At 39.4% G+C, this 22,390-nt stretch overlaps 2 protein-coding genes across 3 annotated transcripts in view; both read right to left on the bottom strand.

Annotated features, from left to right (window-relative positions):
- Positions 1-466: 466 nt before the first annotated feature.
- LOC102081105 (lymphotoxin-alpha) lies at positions 467-5,298 on the bottom strand. Of its 2 annotated transcripts, none has more exons than XM_025896982.1 (4): positions 4,898-5,298; positions 3,122-3,146; positions 2,957-3,031; positions 467-2,730 (listed from the first exon to the last, which is right to left on the bottom strand). In XM_025896982.1, the coding sequence occupies exons 1-4, from the start codon at positions 5,105-5,107 to the stop codon at positions 2,321-2,323; spliced, it is 720 nt and encodes a 239-aa protein (XP_025752767.1). In that variant the 5' UTR covers positions 5,108-5,298; the 3' UTR covers positions 467-2,320. The 2 variants fall into 2 exon arrangements, with proteins under 2 accessions (XP_025752767.1, XP_005464346.1); XM_005464289.4 differs by having other exon boundaries at positions 2,972-3,031; positions 4,898-5,284.
- Positions 5,299-7,153: 1,855 nt separating this feature from the next.
- The window catches only part of si:ch211-158d24.2 (multiple epidermal growth factor-like domains protein 9), a 46,867-nt gene continuing 31,630 nt past the window's right edge, over positions 7,154-22,390 (bottom strand). The window contains exons 4-6 of the mRNA XM_025896981.1: positions 21,209-21,358; positions 9,777-10,046; positions 7,154-9,580 (exon numbers count right to left, since the gene is read on the bottom strand). Of these exons, the coding sequence (XP_025752766.1) occupies positions 9,069-9,580; positions 9,777-10,046; positions 21,209-21,358 (932 nt within the window). The 3' untranslated portion in view covers positions 7,154-9,068. The remainder of the gene's footprint in view (positions 9,581-9,776; positions 10,047-21,208; positions 21,359-22,390) is intronic.

Raw genomic sequence — 22,390 nt, forward strand, 5'->3', positions numbered from 1 at the left:
AAGGAAAGCTTTGTCTTCAGCCCGGTTAGGTGGAGCACAAAAACAGAAAAAGTTTCCACTTGTGATTCACTGCAATGACTAAGTGGCTGTGTCTTGCCAGGAATCCCCAGGAACAGTGCCTCAAGGGAGCGGTCTTACAAAAATATTCTGCTTGTAACTGGGAAAGCAAATACTATGGACAACTGCTTTAATACCATAACATTAGGTTATCTTAGAGATGTGAAGATGCAACAAACACACTCCCTTTTACCAAAGAAACCATTCATCAGGAGAAAAGATAAAGTGAAAACTAAAACTTTCCACCCACTGACAGTTTCAGGCACAGAACCGTTACTTGCAGAGACAAACAGTTCCCACAAACTGAGCCTCTGACTTTGGACATGAAACATTTGAAATATGAGGAAATGTCTTACATGTAAGGTCAGAAAGTGAAACAAATCTGTAATGATCACCAAAAAACGGGAAATCGTGTCTTGGCATAAACTTTTATTTTAGAAACTATTCCCACAACTCGCACAAATATACAAGTTCACAAATTATGTAATTTCTTTCATTGTAGGAAATGCTGATTTATATACCACCAAGTATAGAATTCCCTGCAAGCAATGAATTAAATAATTAAATACAAACACATATTTCTAGGCTTGTTAAATAGGTATATATGAGCACACAGCAGCAACTCGTAGGTTAAAAGTATAAAGTGAAGTTTCACACATATATCTTTTCATCAGTTTACAATGAATCCCGTGGAAAAAACAACAAACAATAGTTACATTCTACCACATATAAATACTATGGTATACAATGTAATCCATCACTAACTCTGCAACTGAGTCTTCCAGCATCCCTCAAACATCTCGAGCCACACCTGCAGGTAGTGCAGTGGTGTAAGCATTCCCCCCAACATTGCACATGCTTCCTATTACACATCAATAAACTATGAGTATATGACTCAGAGAAATTCTCTTACCGTCAGCGTTAAAACACTGACACCAGCGATGCACAGTGCTCATACGGACAAACTGCTGTGCTAAATCTTTTAAACATCATGTCAAAACACAATAAAAGTTGTGTGGCGCTGAGATGCTTTTATCACCACATTTAAGCTTTATTACCTGATGAGAGCATCACAGGTTTAGACTCCTACAAACATGTTACAATGACTACAGGACTGGACACTAAGCAACCAGTGCTGCATTTAATCAGCATACCACAGCACAACTGTATTTACAACTGTACAAAAAATTCATATTTCAGCTAATGCTTCCACTCCTTTTTGTTTCCTGCATCATTCACCATGTGGCCAATTAACTTTCCACTGGTGTCCTTTGAGCCAATATAACCTCTTGTTTTAAAACCTAATTTTTCGCAGTACATGGTATTTAGCCAAGAAGTCTCGTTTTTAGTTAGCTGAGATGGAGTCTTACAGCTTAAAGTATCAGCCTCCAATTTAGGCGAAGTGGCCTTCAGTGTAACTTTTAAATCTCGATACAATTTAAATGAGAGAGTTATGGAAAAATTAAGCGAGGAATTAGCTACAGAGACCAAAACTATTTCAGTAAAATGCTGTAAACATAATGTTTAAATGCTGTACAGTGTAGGACTCTGAACTAGAGATCTATGAGAACTGACTCACTTTTGGGGCCAGTCCAAACAGGCCAAGTCCTTCTTAGTTGTGACCGGAAATAAATACAGTCATGATGACAACAGTATATGTGTGGCTGGAAATTATGGGCTAACGATTCACTGTCTTCGGAAAACTTCTGAGCAGTGTCTCTATTTCAGCATAAAGTTCATACTTGGTCATGTCTTCGGCTCTTTTGCTTTTAGATCTTGAGACTGTTTGACTTTGAGAAATTTAAACCGAACTTGAGAAAATATTTCAAAACACTTTAAAAGGGACCATCACCAACAATTATCACAATGGCAAAATACATATTTTAATTCCAGACATATAAAATAAGAAGTAGGCTATGTAGGATATAATTGATGAGTTTTGCAGTTATACGAGTTAGGTGCTGTCAAGGACATATATTATATTTTATACCAGGAAACCACTATTTAGGAGGCAGCATGTAAAGTAAGCTGTCGTTAATGAGTAAAAAACAATGCAGCTTATAACTTGCATAGGGTGAAATTAACCCGCTGTCATAGCTTGTTCAATAGCTTCTCACTGCTGTTAATCAATCAGTAGCTGCATATGTTTCATGAGCAAAAGGAGTAAAGGGGAAACCATAAAATACACTGATTTTCCTGGAGAAGAGGCTAAAAACCATCCTCAAGATCAGATTCGGGCAATCTTGGGTATGTGATATAGATATTAGTGAGGAAAAAGCACAGCGCCAAAGAACACTTCGTATTCTTTCTTGGTAATATATTCTGGATGTGATGACATCACACGTAGTTTGTCTTTTGCTTTCAGGAAAAAGAAGCCAGCTGTATAGAGGGATTTACTCCAGACATCTTCGCTGCAGCTCATTGTGTGGATTGATGAGAGGAGAGTCATATCATTATTGTATTCTTCTGAACTATGCAACACCTTGTTCATCAGTTTTTTATGGAAAGGACACACTGAACCACTATACGTGATCTGCAGGTAGACACTGTACAAGCCATCTCTGGGCACCACAAGATCCCCATTGGAGTAGCTGAAGCCCCCGTGACAGTAAGCATTTCCGATGTCATGTGCCCATTGAAGGTACGGCCCATTCGTGTTATTCCCTACAGGAGCTAAAGAAGAAAAAAAAGAAAAACTAAGGTTACTTATGCTTCTACTTGTCTATGATTTATAGCTAGCTTCAATCTTGAGTAAAAGTGAATGACTTCTTGCAGAGTCATGTGCAAATAATTTAGGCACAGAACCTTTTTTTATTTATCATAAAAAAAGGTTCTCCATACAAAGTGTGGTTAATGAAAAAAACTTAAATCAGCATAAGATAAAGACACACACACACACCTTTTTTAACTTTACCTGTTAGCATGGCAGCTGGATTATCCAAGTTTTGATGTCTTGAAGTTTCTAGTTTGTTGACTACAACACAGATTGAAAAGAGAGATTGTTTGAAATGTGGTAATGGCATTTCTGTTTTAACTTTATGCTAACACAGTATTAACCATTTACCTGACAGGTCGGGTGGCGTGGTTGGCTGTAAGGAAACAGACAAAGTCTTAGCATACTTTATTATAATGACACTTTAGAATGTAGATGCCCCAAAAATATGATATAACTCTATGCCAATCTACCCTACACTATTTTCACCAAAGTGTAATAGCAGAACACTGTTTATGTATATTAGAAACAATAACCACAGGAACACTCAAACTATAGGTGCCTGGTAAATGAGCTCATCATTTAGGGAATATTACATCAATTTCAACAGTTTTGCTTCCTGGTTAAATAATGGTTTGGGACTAAAAGATAGACACTCTCCAAATCTGATTATATATATATATATATATATACATTACATTTTATATACATTATACAACTATATACCCTGTTTTACTGCAGGAAGCAGGTTTCAAAACATTGATATTCATTGACATGAATGTCTTTAAATTTTTTTTGGATGCTTCACTGAATCTGTGGTTCAGATTTACTGAAGTATTATGACCTCATTTGTTTGAGGACCACACAGTTTTTAGTGTTGTGCCAAAAAGTGATCATCTGACAAAAAGTGATTTCCAATGTTTCTGTGTTCTATTTCAGCAATTATTTTTCTAAGTAATAAATATCTATAACATATATATAAATATCTTTACTTACCAAGAACTTTATTGGTAAAAAGACTGTAGTGAAAACAATCTAGGAAGGCTTTATGTAAGAGATGACCAAGTATCTTTGCCAGCATGTTTATGATGCTGCATTATTGTACCTGTAAACAATCTAGTCCTTTTCAGTCACATAAAATATTCTTTTAGAACTGTGATGTTATATTTGTTTCAATTTCTGTTCGCCTCTTGGCCAGATCTCTCTTGAAATTACTTTTTTCCCCCATTTTAAATAAATAAAAGATATATAAAATCCTCTTTGCCAAAAACTGATTGTGGCTTCTACTTTGTGATAAGAATATTCTTTCTGGCTCAAAAGAACTTGATATAATTCACAAGAAATGCGTTTGACATGTTTTTGACAGAGTATATGCCAACAGGTCACTTATAACAGTTTAAATACCCGCAATCAGTTTTTTAGCAAATACCGGAAATCACTTTGTGGCACAACACAGGTCACTGTGGTCATAAAATGAACTCGCCAGCCATATTTTCCTGAATCACAGATCCCTTACTTTGGAGTTCATCCCTCTAAGAAGCGGTTAATGCAGTGACCTGTGGCACCTCTTCCTAGGCAACGAAACTAACACAGATAATAGGATGGGTTCTTCCTCGGTGTCTTTTACATACGCCGTTTTTAAGGTTTTGTAAGCATTTTTAAGCAACTACGTTTCTGTAAATAAGCACGCCAAACTACAGCTGCGACAGGCGCGGTAACAACATTTGCGCACGTGCGCTCTGTTTTGCTGGCCGTGTGCGTGCGTATCGAGCTAGCGCGCGTGCTTGGCTTCAGTGTGCCCGCGACTCACAACTGCGAATAATTTCGTAGAAATTTCGCCGCCAACGCGCTTTGGCTAATGCTGTAGCCAAGTTTATCAAAACATTGCATGAGGGAATAAACTTTGACCCAGCTGGCTTGGAAACATAAAGAGTAAAACATATCGTGAACGCATCAGCTGAGGATTTAAAGGCGTATGAGTTAGCTGCGTTTATAATAGCTTACATGGTTTAATATGTGCTAAACTATTTTCCTCTCTTTTTGGTTTTTTAAAGCAGTGTTAAAATAATATTTCAGCAGCGGCAGCTCTAAACGGAAAAACTTAAGAGTGTCTCGGGTATATGTTACCTGGCTGCCCGGCGGTGCATGCCTTTGACTTCCGAGTAAAACCGTGATTAGTAAAGGCAGGACTCCTGCAAGCACCAGAAGCAGCACCAGGGCTAAAAGCTTAGCCATTCGCCTGTTTCGTGTCGCGTTCGGCGGCAGTAACTGAAGAGAGGTGTTCGGGCTTTGAAGCACTGCCTCCTCCCCTTCGAAGCCCCATCTGTCTTCCTCCATGCCTCTGCTTTGCTATTCCCGGATTAGCCGCTGGCTCCCATCCTCCATCTCCATTTATTAGCGTGGTGTCGCCCACGTTGTTGCAAGTCTCGCTTTAAATGAGTTTCACCGAGTATCGAGTATCAAACATGAACTTCCTCTTATTTGGGGCTGGCTTTTCTCTGACACTGTGAAATACGTTGGCTAGTTTGGTTTTTAGTGGAACCAAAGCACGAATGCTAGGAGAGGGATTTATTATAATATAAAACCACGACCATAAAAACTCACCTCCTTTTGACCACGCTGTGAAGGACAGTCCCGTTAAATGACCATTGGCTAGACTGTGTTTTTCATCTGCTCGTGTGGGCACTGACAGTGTTTTCGAATGAACGTCAACACTCTCCTGGCTGTTATCTGCCACTGTGTCCAGATGTAATTTGCAGACTAGCAGTAATCACGTCCGTGTAGTCTAGACATAATAAATAAATAATTAGTGGTATACTGTAGTAGGGTTACACATTTTTCCAAAGAACTATAAGATGGTGTAGCTTGTGAGCGGATCTAAAAAAACCCCAACATCTAATATAAAAAACACATGGTTATGTGTGATAAACGGGATGTCATGTGAATGTAAGAAAGATGGGGGGGGGATGCAAGGAATGCTTTGAAACAGTTTCTGCAAAAAAAACAAAACAAACAAAAAAAAAACTTTACAGGTCTTCAGGTACCCAGTAAATCAAGCTGAACGATAACTACAGATGACAATAACTTTAACAATAACCAAGTTACACAAACTGCACTGTGCAGTCTTAAAAGACACTGCAAAGTCCTGCTTAACATTTGAACTGGAAACCTCCATCTATCCACCCATTCATTTTTTTCCACTTATGCAGGGCTGGTTCATGGGGGCAGCTGCCTCAGCAGAGAAGCCCAGACCCTCTTCTCCTTGGCCATCTCCTTCAGCTTGTGCAGGGGAACACCAAGGCATTCCCAGGCCAGCTGAGAGATATAATCTTTCCAGCGTGTCTTGAGTCTGCCCCAGGACCTGCTCCCATTGGGACATGCCAGTAACACCTCGCCCAGGAGGCATCCTTGTCAGATGCCCGAACCACCTCAACTGGCTCCTTTCAATGCAGAGGAGTTAAGGTTCTACCCTGAGCCCTTGCTGAATGGCTGAGCTCTGTACCCTATCTATAAGGGAGACACCAGCCACTCCTGGGAGAAAGATCATTGCTTGTATCTGCGATCTCATTCTTTCAGTCACTACCGAAAGCTTATGACCATAGTTGAGGCTAGGGACCATGGCCTAAGACTTGGTGCTGATTCCCATTCCCGCCACATCATCTGTGAAAAGCGGAGATGAGATTCTGAAAGCACCCAAGTGACACACAGTCTGGTTACACTGCACCTCCTATCTTTCTCATTTATTTGTTGTTTGTAGTCATACTGGCATTTAATCTGTTCTCCATTATTCTTACATTCACATGACATTGCAATAAATTCCTCATAATGTTACCTAAAATAAACGCTGCTGCAGCATTAGTTGCTTACATATACAGATAATTCAGAGTGCTATGAAAACAGAAACTGACACTATATCAGTCAACGAAGTGTTGTAGATTACTGATCTAAGTAAGTTGGCAATGTTAAGCAATTTTAAGCAGCCTGCACTTGAAAAAGACTTTGAAAAAGAATTTAAGAGAATATGTCAACTGGTTAGCAGCAGTCAGCCTGCAGTAATTAGGGCATTAGTTACCTAGAAACAATGTGTGAGTAAATAAAGTTCCTCTTCACTCATCTTTGTAATTGTGACTTCCCTTGATTGTTTCGGTGAACAGTAAATGTTTTGCATTCTTCGAAAGGAATGATTCTTTGCAATCACCTTCTACTTAACGAACAGGATTTTGCATCATCAGAGCCAATATGAAATTTCAGCTGTCCAGTAGAACTTGGAATATTTTCTTGGAATTTCCCACGTACTTTGGTTTATGCAATGTAGCAGTTTAAATAACTGAAATTAACTGAACAGAAACTGTAGTGTAAGTAATAAAAAGAATGCAAACTGGGCACTGTGTACAAAGCTGAAAATTAAGCGCTTTGCATACTCAGACTTTTTTTAATCAAGGGAAAGAAATAATGTTACATTTTTTCAGAATGTCACAGGATACCTTTTGATAACAATTCCCTTTTATCATACATAAACTTTTGTGTTGCATACAGGATGTAAACTGAATGTTTTAATGTTTTTAATTTGCACAGTGGAAAATGAAAGGCTTAAAAAACCCCTGCGTACAGTGTAAATTTTAAACGGCTAACATGTATTTCTGTACTTTTTAAATTAATTGAGACAAGTTTTTTTTTAATGTCTCAGGAGGGGATTGTTAAAATGTGATAAAGAGATGTGCAACAGACATAAACAACAGTTAAACCCATTTTTATTTGAGAGTTGGGCTCTGACTGTGAGGTATTATTTACACTGTTCTTTTTTTAAATTCTTTGTTATGAGTTGTGGGTGCATTTGAGTTCTGTAGCTGCATGTATGGCAAAGTCCACTGAGAATAAGAAATCAAAATACAAAAAGCCGCAGGTCGACCGCCACATCACGCTCTGGGAAGTGAAAGGTTGGGAGCTTGTTGAGTGACAGTGTCCACACAGTTCTACCTGTACAATAATAGTGCTACTATTCACATTCATCTGTACAATAATAATATTTACAGAGATCACATTAGGGAAAGAGCCAGTACCTGAGGAGTTGGTTTCATAATTAGCTTTACTCATTCACCATGGTAAAAAGAAGCACACCCACCCAATGGTAGCTTTATTCACACAGAAAACGTGGGGTCCTGTCTGGGATCAGGTGGGAATTGCATCAATATTACAGCAACTCACTGCTTGAGATGATGCAATTTGATTGTAAGTGAGAACAGGATGTGTGGGGTTTTTGTTTTTTTTAAACATCTGCAGGTTGGTTTCACTACACAACAGTATCAAAAAGACAATACTGTTTATGTTTATAAACTCTCTATCATCTGAGTCACAGTACTCACCCTCTCTAAGAATGAGAAGCACTTATTGAAATGATTTGTTCAACTTTTGCTGAGGAAGGCAGCAAAGAGCAGATTAGATTATAAGATTATGGCCTTTTACACAATCCGAGTATGTGTCATTATCTCACCATACTGCCAGAAGAAAGCAGTCTGTAAATACCAGTTGCAGTTTCTTTAAACAAAACACTCCTCTTAGATGGTTTAGGTGAGCTGGCACACTTTAACAAAAGTGAGGAAGCTATAAACAAAAGATGAGGTCACTAAGACGCTTGTGCCAACAGACTTTGTTTCCTTCTACAACTCTCTCTCTCTCTCTCTCTCTCTCTCCAAAACACATCAACTGTACATGAAAACATATCAGCCAGTTCAAAGTACCATTTGACAGCACATAAGATAAAACACCATGAATAAACACAGCATACATGTGCAGCATTTCTCCCAACCAATAAATAAGAACAGAATACAAATTCATTAAATAACAATCATCGTCTCAGATTGAAATCACCATACCAAGTGATTCAGTTATAACTTAAACAGTCACAAATTTATTTAAAAAATATCTGAAATGTTAAGCTCCTGGAAGTCCTCTGACTGGTTCCAGGATCAATTGTTTCAGCCAACAGGTGCATACTTTCACCAGCCTCTCACCGGCCCCCCTTAATCTGCCCAGCAGTGCCCTCTGCAGGCAGGACTTAAACTGGTTTCTTTGGACCCCGTTTCACTGATCAGCCATTCCACCCGAAATCGCACGAAAAAGTGGAAACTCTGCGTCTCTTTGCTTTGAACTCTCTATCAGGTTGCCAGGTGCTGTAAATGCTGCAGATGAGCAGTATAATGACAAACTGTAAAACATGAAGGAGCTTTGGATTTGGTGCTTTCCAGCAGCTTTGTGTCATCTGTAAATCTAGGTGACTGCTTTGGAGACAGATGGAGAGCTAAGCTTTGTAGCAGTTTCCCTGCGTGGTGAGTGCCAGCTGGCCATTGGGCGCTACTTCATTAGCCTCATCCTCCAGCAGGCCTGACACATCAGCGTTGGGGATGCTGTCGTGGTAGCTGCTGAAGCTGATGTTGTCCTCTTTCAGTTCGATGGTCCAGAAGGGGGCGTTAAGCTTACGGTTCTGGTACTCCCTGTAGGTGTACACGCCTCCGACAAAGCCCAGCAGCAGCAGCACCACCAGGATGATGACAGCCAGAACGATGATGTTGAACTGAGTCCAGGTGACCTCTGTCAGGGCTGCTGTGGTGTTGTCAGTGGGGCTGCTTAGACTGGTCAGCAGAGCCTGGGTGGTGGAGGTGGTGCTTAGTGTGGTACTGGTGTTGCTGCTTGATGTGAAGGCTGGGATCCCCCTTGCTCTGGGAGACATCAAAGTAGTGCTGGTGGTTATTGTGGTGGAGGAGGATGTGGGGGGCTTTGCTGTAGCTTCTGGTGTGGGAATAATTCGGGGAGCTGAGGAGAAAAAGCATTTCAAGTATTTAATCATTTCAGATTTTATTTTTAAATGTGTGAGACTACAGCAGACCTTTTCTTCCAAATTTCAACCCATTATTTTTATTCCTTGACTTAAGTAGCTTTGCATGGTTTGCAGTTCTATATAATGCTCGTTTGTAATCATCTTCAACCCAGTAGTGTGTTTTGGACTTACTCGGCTGGGTGCAGTTAAGTTTGCGGGTGTCCCCTACGAAGCCGGGAGCACAAAACTGGCACTGCGTCCCAGTAGTGCCGTTGATGCAGCGGAGGCAGTGGCCGGTGTCGGGGTGACAGAGCTGGGGCGGGCCCAGAGGGTCTGCATTTCCATTGCAGTCACATGGAACACAAATACCAGCTGATTTGTAGAAACCAGCACTGCACTCAACACAGTGTGGTTTGCTGTACTGGGGAAGGCACTGGTCACATACTGGAGAGCCACTTTGATCTGCACAGGAACAGAGGGAGGTGCACATCAGCTGCTGATCACTGCTATTGTTGACTTTCAAGTACACAAGCATGATCTGAGCTTTGTTTATTTCCAAGATTACTCATGTTAAATATGAGCATTTGCTGGATTACACTTACTGGAGGGACAAAAAGAATGTTAAACACATATATAAAAATCCACATCAAAACACATTCCTTAGTCTCAACTTTGATCACTATCTCATTAACATACATCCATGTCTTTTCTTCTGCTTTGCCAATTCAGGGCTGGAGTTTATCCCAGTTGTCACAGGGTGAGAAGCAGGTTGCACCCTGTCATCAGTCTGTCACATATATCACAAGCAGAGGTTCTAAAATCTAGCTGTAATGATGACTAGCAATATTATGTTGTGTTTTCTGAAGAACCCTCTGAACATGTATGATCTTGTGTTATATTATACAACCCTAAATGAAACGGCTATTGTCAGGCCACTAGGTGGCTCAAGCTGACAGTATATGGATGTGAGAGAACCACGTTGTGTCATATCTCCAGAGGAGGGTGTGATTTTCCCTGTTTGTCCTGTGCAACTCAGTGAAAACACAGAGTGGTTATGCCTCAGCCAGGCCCACTATGAAGTACTCTGAAAAGGCTCTACATTTTTTTGTTTTTTAATTCTGGGTTTTAAAAAACAGCAGTGAGTTGTTTAAAGCTCAGTAATAGCTTGTATTCAACCAGAATTTACATGAATACTGTTCATCTGCAACAACTGCAGGTCAAAAGTCAGCTTTCTCCTAGCCTCGAGCCACTGGTCACATGACATCTTCTAGCACGTCAAACAGAGACTGCAGTACTGCAGTGCACTCCCTTCAACAGTGTTGTGTCACCAAGAGGAAAGTTTTCACTGGACATGTGTCAGATATTTCCTTTAAATACCTCTGTAGACTGCAAAGCTTTGACAGTGTTAAGTAAACATAGTGGTAGCCTCGATGATTAATCAAACCAAATGATCAACGCCTTATTTGAACAAGTAAATCAAGTCTGAATTGGATAAAATTCTTATCTGCCAAATGATTAGAATGCTTATTTTGTAATAAGTATTCAGTTTTAGATTTTAATTACAAGTAATATTATTTTAAGCTAAGTATGTGTTACACTGCCCAAAGGGCAGAACAGCCTTTGCTTTTAAAGGGTTGATCTGTCTGCAGTAGGAGGATTTTTGTCATATGACTTAGAGGTGGGAATCATCTCAATGACACAAAACTATCACAATAATACATTCAAAAAAGTCAAACTTTTCCAGTATCTTTTTTAATTAATAAAAGTTATCTCATGTCAGTTATTTTTTTGGCTGCAAAATGAGATGAAGCATACAACACTGCCAGTAAAAACTGCCATAAATGTTGCCATACGACAAAAATCAGTCAAGTCTGCAATCAGTCTGAAATTGAACTTGAATCCCCTCGAGTTGTGCTTATTGACAGACTCATAAGGACTGATGGGAACATGTTGGCAATTTGTCTGCATTTATAAATTAGACAGCAAGTATTTGCAAACTTTCAACAATCTGCCAGATAGTTATTTCAGTCAGTCCAAGAGAATATGAGAACAACATAGGTAACGATCACTGAAGAATTCATAGTAAGACCAGTGGTCACTCTGAGGCATCTTAATGGGCGCCCTTAAAAACTAAGGAGCAGCTTTGCTCCTTCTGAGCCACTGCACGTCCACCGGAAGAACTCTGGTCTAAGTTATAATTAAACTAATTTAAGTCACAGAATTGTATCACAATACATTATGCTGCTAACAAAGCTTTGTCTCTTTGAGAGCATCTGCACAAGCTAATGTGTGCTAATGTAAAGCTAGCCAAGAACAGAGATTGATGCTCAAGCCCAGTGCATGCTGACCCCAGCCCTGAACTTCAACAGGTAATAAAAGTAGGGATGTGCAACCTTGCAGAATAGTAGTGTTTCTATTTCAATTTGTACACACAGTGAGGTGATCACTTTGGAGTCTTTTAGTGCTCATTTTCAACTTTTCTTTGTGTAGATGATGTAACTAACCAAGCCTGCAAAATTATTTTTACACACATGCATGCACACACACACACACACACAAAACGCAACATCAAGATGGTGGGGATTGGAGGATTGTGTTATTTACCTGGTAGAGGGGAGTTTTTAAACACATCATATAGCAAATGTTTACTTCAATCTAAAGGGGTAGATTGCTCAGTAGTGAATATTCCACCAATATAGATAAAGATGTTTTTGCAACATGAACAATATGGCAAATGGTCCCATTGTTTTCCCTTTTTCAACACAAGCTGACAAGCCTGCAGTTCCATTTTACTGGTTCCCATATAGCTCTTCTCATCAAAACACTGCTGCTGTCCAAAGAATAACAGGTTCCAACTTTCTTATAACAAAGACTGGTTTCTGGCACAGATCCACAGAATGTGTGCTCCAAAACTAGGAGCCACTGATTTTCTTCCGACAGAACTTAGTTCTGCACTCCTCAATGTTCTGCTCTGAAACTTGTTGAAAAGTGTGTATGTTAACAATGTTGGTGTTAGAAAATAAGTAAAGAAAATAACCATCAGTTTGGTTCTTAAATGTTATTTTTATTTCTTTGAAGCAATCTGATTCTGCACTGGGATAAATCTCACTGATACCCGAGCTACTAATCCTTACTGTTAGAGTTTTGATTTGATGTGTAAAACTGAACAGAAAAAACTGGGTCATTGAGCAGTGGGTGAAGGAACACAATTTGGCTATGAGAAGTTGAGAACTCGTATAAATAATGTGTGTGACACTGCAACATAGTAGACCATTCCCTCTCCAGTCGTCAGCACAGGAGAGCTGTCGGCATTGAATGATTTAAGCACAGATAACTGCCTTTCAGTGGCCTAGATGTTGGTCTCCATCTACTGTAGTCACACGGCTGTGTTGACTTGCTAAAAAACACTAAGGAAGGCGCGTCTGATAAGCTTGATTTAACCTCTGCTGGGGGTTCAAAGGCAGTCACCTGCTGGGTTATATAACCAAAAGGAAACAGGAGCTGCTTTGCACTGCGCTGTCCTGGCCTGCTCATTTACCTTTTGTCTTCCTCTTTCCAACGGCACACACATACACACATACGAGTGGTACTGTTAGGCAGGCAGGTCCTACATACACAATTATGTAACACAAGACGATTTAAACAAATGAGTCAAAATATCTGATGAAGGATAAACGTAAAGAGCCTGGCTGTTCTATACCGCTGGGTAAAGACACAATCACACATGGATGATTTAATATGTGTGACCCACATTCTGAACTGGTGCAATACTCCATTTCACCTCTCCGAGTGTCAGTACAGAGGATATTCATTTACTGCAACAGGCCACATCAGCACATTTAGGAAGCATCTACCCCTCACAGAGGAGCCATGATACTGCATTGTGGCATCTTCTCACTTGTCACTGTTGCCGGGGCAACCTATACAGGGAGGCTGATCTCTTTCCTGTTCTAGTCTTGAGTCTGTGAGATCCTCAACAGCCGTGCACCGCTAACATGAGAGTACCTCACCCTGAGAACCATCCCAAGCATATTTCTAATCATTTCATCTCTTCAAGCTGTCTAAATAGAGGACATGACGATGCCCATCCCCCTGCTCCAGTCTGCTGCTGCCTGGCTGGCGCTGAAATGGCCCAGCTGTGAACATGCCGTCCCAGCTCCGCTCTGCCTGGTTCACATCCCATCCCCTCCCTCCCACATTTTGTAACCTCTGCTATGGCCCCTGGCAGTGGCAACCCTGACCTGGCAGTCTAAGTGCATCTATACATGGCTGTTGCCATGCAGGCCACCACCAATAGTGGTGGAGAGCATATCAGGATGTACCAAATATTTTATTTAACGCCTTGGAATGAAGTTCAGGCAATTTGAAGGTAACTGCCAAATTCCCTTGTTTGGTTGACAGCACAGTATCTTATTTGAAATTAACTAACTGTATTTCAAAACTGCAGTATATTAAATGTAGGTTCATCCCATGCAAACTGGTCTGCCTTGCATTTGACTGCTTTAGGGTCGGCTGATTCTTAAGTATATCTAAAGAAGTATATCTATGCATGTTCTTTCATAGGATGGAGCCTATCCCGGGTATCTTAGGGCAAGAGGCAGGCTACACCCTGGACAGGTTGCCAGTCTGTTGCAGGACACATAGACACCAACAACCATTTGCCCTCACATTCACACCTATGGGCAATGTTCCCTCTAAGCTGCGCACTGCTGGCACAGTCTCTGCACAGAAAATTTGTGTTGCGCACAAAAAAAATTAACCTGAATTGAAATTAAAATTAATACTTTAACAATTCTGTTTTGCAGTGTTAGTCAGTGAGTGACTGGCTGCTCCCATATTGTCAGTGGCGGTCCTAGCCTGTGTGGCGCCCTGGGCGAACACTCCCTCCTGCGATTCACATTCGTATATACGCAGCTAATCAACGTCGTTGACAGGCTATGACAGCGTCCTTATGTGCCGACACCGGTTTTTTAGCTGGCAAAGCGGCGTGGCTGATGTGGAGTGAAGCCACATTAATGACAACGTGTACAACCATTAGAGATGTGAGCAGGACAGACGGAACAATTGACGGAAAATGTGTGGACTTTATACCAGTTTTTAAATTGTGTTGATAGGCCACGTAAAACCAGAGTTGTGACAAAAAAATATCTGCAATGTTTGGTTTTCTTCCTGAATACTGTCGTTGTTTATATTTACTGCGGGAAGAAACGGTAAAAACGGCGTTTTATAAGAAAAAAGGCTCGAAAGCGCTCTCCGCCTGTGAGCAAAAACAAACTCCACCCCCTCTCCCTTTCCTATTCGTCCAAAAAAGTACCATGTCGACCAATCAAAAAATGATATGGCAACGTGGCATCTAGTTGTTAAGAAACGGGGGGAAGTTTTAGGAGTGACGGCGGTGCTTTGATATGTGAGAGATTTGCGACGTTTAGCGCAAATCTTGTGTAGTTAGTGTGTAGTGTAGTTTTGTTGTGTGTCAGAACAATGAGGCGAGTACTGAATGTTACAGGTGTTACAGGAGTGATACATCTCCTGTTGTCAGGCCTGCAGGTATCAGGCTGTTGTTCTCCTTTATCTCATAGGGGACAGAAATTATTTTTTGGAGTGGCACAAATGATTTGTGTGGCATCAGATTTGATGTAGAACAGCTGATTGTTCTGTAAGTAGTTTGAAATGTTTATTTAAAAATGCCTTGGCTGCATTTAAAAGAAATAGCTGCAAAAATCTTTGTTGTTTGCCAAACTGAGTTACTTTTTTGAAGAAGTAACTATATAATTAATTGCCCAGCATTGGTCATTATATACTCTCTCCCAGACCACAGACTCATAATACAAGTCAGAGCTTTTTTTAAAAAGAAAGAAAGTTGTGTTTTCAAAATTGGAGTTCAAGTTATTTTTACTTCCAATAGTGTTAACATACTACACAGGTCAATGACTAGATTTTTTTTACATTTTCATTGTAAGTGGGCTAAAGCAGTTAATTAAAAGTAGTCTAACATAAATGTAAATGCTGTAATTTGATTATTTTAATAAACCATGTAACTTGGATGGATTAGATGCTGGCGTGACCACAGTGCACACGTCTGATGTCGCTCACAGTGGTCCAAGGGACCGCTCAGGGAGTTTGTGTGTTCGCTCAGACACATGAAAAATTAGAGGGAACATTTCCTATGGGCAATTTTGAGTTTCCAGTTAACCTATCCCCACTAACTGCATGTCTTTGGACTGTGGGAGGAAGCCAGAGTACCCAGAGAGAACCCACGCAATTAAGCCTATTTACAACAATTTGAAAAGGTGGTTTTTTTTAAACTTCAATTCAATTCAATTTTATTTATATAGCGCCAAATCACAACAAAAGTCGCCTCAAGGCGCTTTATATTGTACAGTAGATAGCACAATAATAAATACAGAGAAAAACCCAACAATCATATGACCCCCTATGAGCAAGCACTTTGGCGACAGTGGGAAGGAAAAACTCCCTTTTAACAGGAAGAAACCTCCGGCAGAACCAGGCTCAGGGAGGGGCGGCCATCTGCTGCGACCGGTTGGGGTGAAAGAAGGAAAACAGGATGAAAGGCATGCTGTGGAAGAGAGACAGAGATTAATAACAGATATGATTCGATGCAGAGAGGTCTATTAACACATAGTGAGTGAGAAAGGTGACTGGAAAGGAAAAATTCAATGCATCATGGGAATCCCTGGCAGCCTACGTCTATTGCAGCATAACTAAGAGAGGATTCAGGGTCACCTGGTCCAGCCCTAACTATATGCTTTAGCAAAAAGGAAAGTTTTAAGCCTAATCTTGAATGTCTCCTGAATCCAAACTGGAAGCTGGTTCCACAGAAGAGGGGCCTGAAAACTGAAGGCTCTCCCTCCCATTCTACTTTTAAATACTCTAGGAACAGCAAGTAGGCCTGCAGAGTGAGAGCGAAGTGCTCTAATAGGGTGATATGGTACTACAAGGTCATTAAGATAAGATGGAGCCTGATTATTTAAGACCTTTATGCAGTGTTGGTCAAGTTACTTGAAAAAAGTAATCAGTAACTAATTACTGATTACTTCCCCCCAAAAGTAATCCCGTTACTTTACTGATTACTTATTTTCAAAAGTAATTAATTACTTAGTTACTTAGTTACTTTTTAAAAACACAATTTACAACTTGAATAGGTAATAAAGTGATAGATCTTTCAGCCCAATTCTACTTTTTCTGCATAATCCATCATACAAAATGTAATCAAATGGAAAAGTCTCTTTTTAAAACTTGTTTTATTAGTTTTAATCTTTTAACTTTATGCATCAAGCAAAAATTTAATTATATGCAACATTCTCTGACTGGAAGAAATTTGTTTAACATTTAAACCTATTTTCTGCACATTCCAGCACATAAAATAAAATATCTTTTTTGTGTTTACACTGACTCTTTCAAATAGATGCAAGTAAAACACAGCAGAAAATAAATAAAGTCAAAGACTAGTTGCTCTATTTTCACCTGTAAAGCAGGACTGGGGAAGGCGGAGGTTTACCCTGATGCAGGTGTGCCGCAGCGGTCAGTTGAAGACTCCGCGAGTTTCTCTGTGAATTTCCCATTACAGTCGTAGCGCACTCGGTGCTTGCTTGGAAGTTTAGGGGGGTTTTTCGCTGTAAAAAGAAGTTTTCTTCCCACGCACAACGGACACTAATGTTTTTGTCACTTTTTATGGAATCAAACTCAAAGTAAGGTCAGTACTTCCACGCTTTAAACGCTGCACGCTCATACTCTCTCCCGCACTCGATATATTATCCATTGTTGATCTGCAGACAGCTGTTGTCACGAAAGGGAAAGTAACGGTAATCTAATTACCGTTTTTGCAATGGTAATCCTTTACATTACTCATTACTTGAAAAAAGTAATCGGATTACAGTAACGCGTTAAAGGAGCAGGATTTTGAATTCAATTCTGGATTTAACAGGAAGCCAATGAAGGGAAGCCAAAACAGGAGAAATATGCTCTCTCTTTCTAGTCCCTGTCAGTACTCTTGCTGCAGCATTTTGGATTAGCTGAAGACTTTTCAGCGAGTTTTTAGGACATCCTGATAATAAAGAATTACAGTAGTCCAGCCTGGAAGTAATAAATGCATGAACTAGTTTTTCAGCGTTACTCTGAGACAGGATATTTCTAATTTTAGAGATGTTGCGCAAATGGAAGAAAGCAGTCTTACATATTTGTTTAATATGTGCGTTGAAGGACATGTCCTGGTCAAAAATGACTCCAAGGTTCCTCACAGCATTACTGGAGGCTAAGGTAATGCCATCCAGAGTAAGAATCTGCTTAGATACCATATTTCTAAGATTTTCAGGGCCAAGTACAATAACCTCAGTTTGATCTGAATTAAGAAGCAGAAAGTTAGCGGCCATCCAGGTCTTTATGTCTTTAAGGCATTCCTGCAGTTTAACTAATTGGTGTGTGTTACCTGGCTTCATGGATAGATAGAGCTGCGTGTCATCTGCATAGCAGTGAAAATTTATGCTATGTCTTCTAATGATGCTGCCTAAGGGAAGCATGTATAATGTAAATAGAATTGGTCCTAGCACTGAACCCTGTGGAACTCCATAACTGACCTTAGTGTGTGAAGAGGACTCTCCATTTACATGTACAAATTGGAGTCTATTAGATAGATATGATACAAACCACTGCAGTGCAGTACCTGTAATACCTACAGCGTGCTCTACTCACTCTAATAGGATATTATGATCAACAGTATCAAACGCAGCACTAAGGTCTAGCAGGACAAGCACAGAGATGAGTCCACTGTCAGAGGCCATAAGAAGATCATTTGTAACCTTCACTAAAGCTGTTTCTGTGCTGTGATGAGCTCTGAAACCTGACTGAAACGCTTCAGATAAGCCATTCCTCTGCAGATGATCTGTTAGCTGTTTGACAACTACTCTTTCAAGGATTTTTGATATGAAAGGAAGGTTGGAGATTGGCCTATAATTAGCTAAGACTGCTGGGTCTAGAGATGGCTTTTTAAGTAAAGGTTTAACTACAGCCACCTTGAAGGCCTGTGGTACATAGCCGATTTTTAGAGATAGGTTGATCATATTTAAGATTGAAGAATTAATTAATGGCAGGACTTCTTTGAGCAGTTTTGTAGGAATGGGGTCTAAAAGACATGTTGATGGTTTGGAGGAATTAATTATTGAAGTTAACTCAGAAAGATCAATTGGAGAAAAAGAGTCTAACTTAACATCAATGGTACTAAAAGTAGCTGTAGATAATATTACATCTGTGGGATGATTATTGGTAATTTTTTCTCTAATGATAAAAATTTTATTTGTGAAGAAGTTCATGAAGTCATTACTAGTTAACATTAAAGGGATTGTTGGGTCAGTAGAGCTCTGACTTTTTGTCAGCCTGGCTACAGTGCTGAAGAGAAACCTGGGGTTGTTCTTATTTTCTTCAATCAGTGACGAATAGTAAGATGTTCTGGCTTTGCGGAGGGCTTTCTTATAAAGCAGCAAACTATTTCTCCAGGCTAAATGATGATCCTCTAAATTTGTGACACGCCATTTCCTCTCCAGCTTATGAGTTATCTGCTTTAGGCTACGTGTTTGAGAATTATACCATGGAGTCAGGTACTTCTGATTTGAGACCTTAGTTTTCACAGGAGCTACAGTAAAATTATTAACAAGATAATCGACCTCTGTTGGAGTAGCGTTCAGATAGCTGCTCTGCTCTATGCTGGTACAGGGCATTGAAGATGATAACAGTGGGTGGATTATATTCTTAAACTTAGTTACAGCACTTTCAGAAAGACATCTACTTTGATAAAGTCTACTCTCCACTGCTGTGTAATCAATTACTGTAAATGTAAATGTTATCAGGAAATGATCAGACAGCAGAGGGTTTTCAGGAAACACTGTTACATGTTCAGTTTCTATGCCATATGTTAAAACAAGATCTAGAGTGTGATTAAAGTGGTGGGTGGGTTCTTTTACATTTTGAGAGAAGCCAATTGAGTCTAATAACAGATTAAATGCGATGTTGAGGCTGAAACAGTAGTATTTGAAAGGCTTTCTTTACTGACATATTGATGCCAAGCTCATCTTTGGTCCATGATTTTTTCGGTATTATATACATATATATATATATGTTATTTATGTTATGTGTTTCTCATTCACCAAATGTTAAATTTAGATTTTTTTACTCAAGGAAATTAAAGGTGATTGCACATTGATATGGGACATGTGATACACCATTTTAGTATTTCAAAGATTGTTGTTGACCACATACTGATCTTTATGTTTTTTTTTAAACTACTTCCTTGCGATGAAATTAAAGGAAGAATTGAGGTAGTCTTAGAATGTTATAGGGACTGTAGTTCAACTCCGATGCCAGCACCACAGAGACCTCCGGTAGGTTGTGGAAGTAGGGCAGCAGCAGCCTGAGGTGAAAGAAGTGGGATCATATGGGAACTAGAGAGCTGATCTTTGTCTGGAAACATCGAAAAGACTCTGGTTTAGAGTTGAAAAGTTATCAGAAAAGCACAAAGGAAATAACTGATACTCCATTTCCAAAAAAGTTGTTTTTGCAAGTCAGTTAAATCCCACATATAAATAAAAATAATACAAAAAGAACATATCTAATGCTGTAACTTGTAACCATGTTGGTATTTCAAAAAAAGTTTACATTTTAACACATACCATAACAGTAAACTTAAAGAAATGTTGCAATACACTTGGTGAAACATACACAAATAATTAGGTCAATTAATTACACGGCTGGATATAGAAAAAAGCGGCAGATAACAATAGGGAGAGAATGATCACTTTTCATAGATGGTATGTTTCCAAACTGTTCAGCAATTTTTGAAATCATTATAATTTCAGAAAATTAAGCCACACTAATGTAATATCCCAAAGGACTGAAAGAATCCTAAAATGACAAAGTGAGTGACTGATCTTTGAGCAATGAAGCAGCATTGTATTTAATGGTACAGTCACAGGGTGCAAAGCAGTGGCTGCACAGTGAGAAACACGCTGCTGTCATCATATTCAAAATGAGTTGATATCTGGAATAAACTTTCTCAGTTTCAATATGTTGCCTTTGAAATAATAGTTTTCTTTCAAATGTATAGTGGATTGCAAATCACTGGATTCTCTTCATACTTTACATTTTATACAGTGTTGTGAAAAGGCAGATCCAGGAACAGGACCAGACCTTGAAAGGCTCACTAGAATTTCACTCCATTCAAAATCTGTCACCAAATACAAAGTGTGTATGCAGTATATGTGGTATTATATGTAGTTTGCTTTTTAGGTTATCTAACCTTTGGGTGCTGGTTGCTTGCCTACATAACCTCTCTGATGTCAGCTTCTTTCCTTTTCATGACATCTCCCTTTGACTGCATTTCTCTTTTTAGTTTGTATAACCAGCCAGCAGTAGACACCATGAAGTCATTCTGAGTTATTTCCAGCAATAACAGCATGAAGGTGGAAAATGCTTTCCAAGACATCATCACTGTCAGGTTTTTATGTCATAAATCCCGGGATTAATGGAGTATAAAGCCAGTAAGACCAGATCTGCTTAATCACTGCAACAAGCCATTGGACGAGCGCTAAATGCCTGACATGTGAACAAGTGCTCACCAGTGTGACAGGTGCCATTGGAGGTGGAGTTAGAGCAGGGGCATGGCACACAGGGTTCAGTCAGGGCAGCTCCAGGACTGCGGTAAAAACCAGGCTTGCAGTTCTCGCAGTTCGATCCCTGGGTGTTGCCCTCGCAGTTCAAACACACTCCTGAAAAGTAGAACAAAGGTCACAAGATTAGCTATTATTCTTTCTTGATCTGCTTATGACAGAAAACGAAAGTAGTTGGTTATATAACAATGTAATCCAACAACATTTTAAAAATCTAAATCAAAATTTTTTAAGACCTTTTTAAGACCCTCAAAAAATGTGAGTTATACTCTCGGGTAGGATGGCCTGCTTTGGCATCGGAGGAACTCTCATTTATACCATTTTATATATAAATCAATACTCCGAGTGCTGCCTTCCTATATATGTTCCCTGTTTGCAATGAAACATGCTGGTATTTTCTCCGTCCGCAAGGTTACTTGTTGCTTTCTGTTCCATTTGCATGAACTGAACTTGGCAAAAGAGCTTTTGTGCAGAACGACTGGAAAATGACAGGATTGATTTCATCAAGTGCTTTAAATCAAAACTAAGAATCCTTCAGGCCAATTCCATAACATGAAATGGTTTCAATTTTAATTGAATTTTCATTTTATTTATTAATTTGTTTGTGTGTGTGTTGTTATTGCCTGTGTTTAATTGTGTAATTTTTGTAATTGTGAGATACTTGCTGGTGGCATCTTGGCCAGGTCTCCCTTAAAAAGAGGTTTTTACTCTCAAATAAATGTTAATTAAAAAAAAAAAAAGAATTGACACAGAACAATACTGAAATCATTTATCATATTTGGGTTTTTATAAACAAGCAATAACTACTAGTGCAAAGCAATGCAAAAAGTCTTAAAGCAGAGTGTACTTGATGTTTTTGTTAATACAAAGCAGTAAAATGATTGTCTTTGGATTCTGGACTGGTGGTCAGACAAAAAAACCCCAAACATATTTTTTAATAGTTTTCAGTGTTTACCATCAGGGTAAAGAGTAAGAGTTATGATTCCTATTTTTTTTTTTTTGAACTACCGTCAAACCATTATTCACTCTTACAGGAACCTCACTTAATGTCTATCAGGAAATAGCCAATTAATCTATTAGAGCTTCCTTGGGTTGAGCCACTTAACCACATTCTAAAATATATCAAATGTC

Source organism: Oreochromis niloticus, linkage group LG12 (genome assembly GCF_001858045.2).
Source record: "Oreochromis niloticus isolate F11D_XX linkage group LG12, O_niloticus_UMD_NMBU, whole genome shotgun sequence".
In the NCBI taxonomy this organism is placed as follows: Eukaryota; Metazoa; Chordata; class Actinopteri; order Cichliformes; family Cichlidae; genus Oreochromis; species Oreochromis niloticus.

Bases quoted from the DNA above. Each gene is read 5' to 3' on its own strand.
- LOC102081105 (XM_025896982.1), bottom strand. From the start codon at position 5,107: ATGGAGGAAGACAGATGGGGCTTCGAAGGGGAGGAGGCAGTGCTTCAA. The intron at 3,147-4,897 runs GTAACATATACC...GTTTCCTTACAG, and splicing joins ATGCACCGCCGGGCAGCCAG to CCAACCACGCCACCCGACCT. The intron at 3,032-3,121 runs GTAAATGGTTAA...TCTGTGTTGTAG, and splicing joins CACGCCACCCGACCTGTCAG to TCAACAAACTAGAAACTTCA.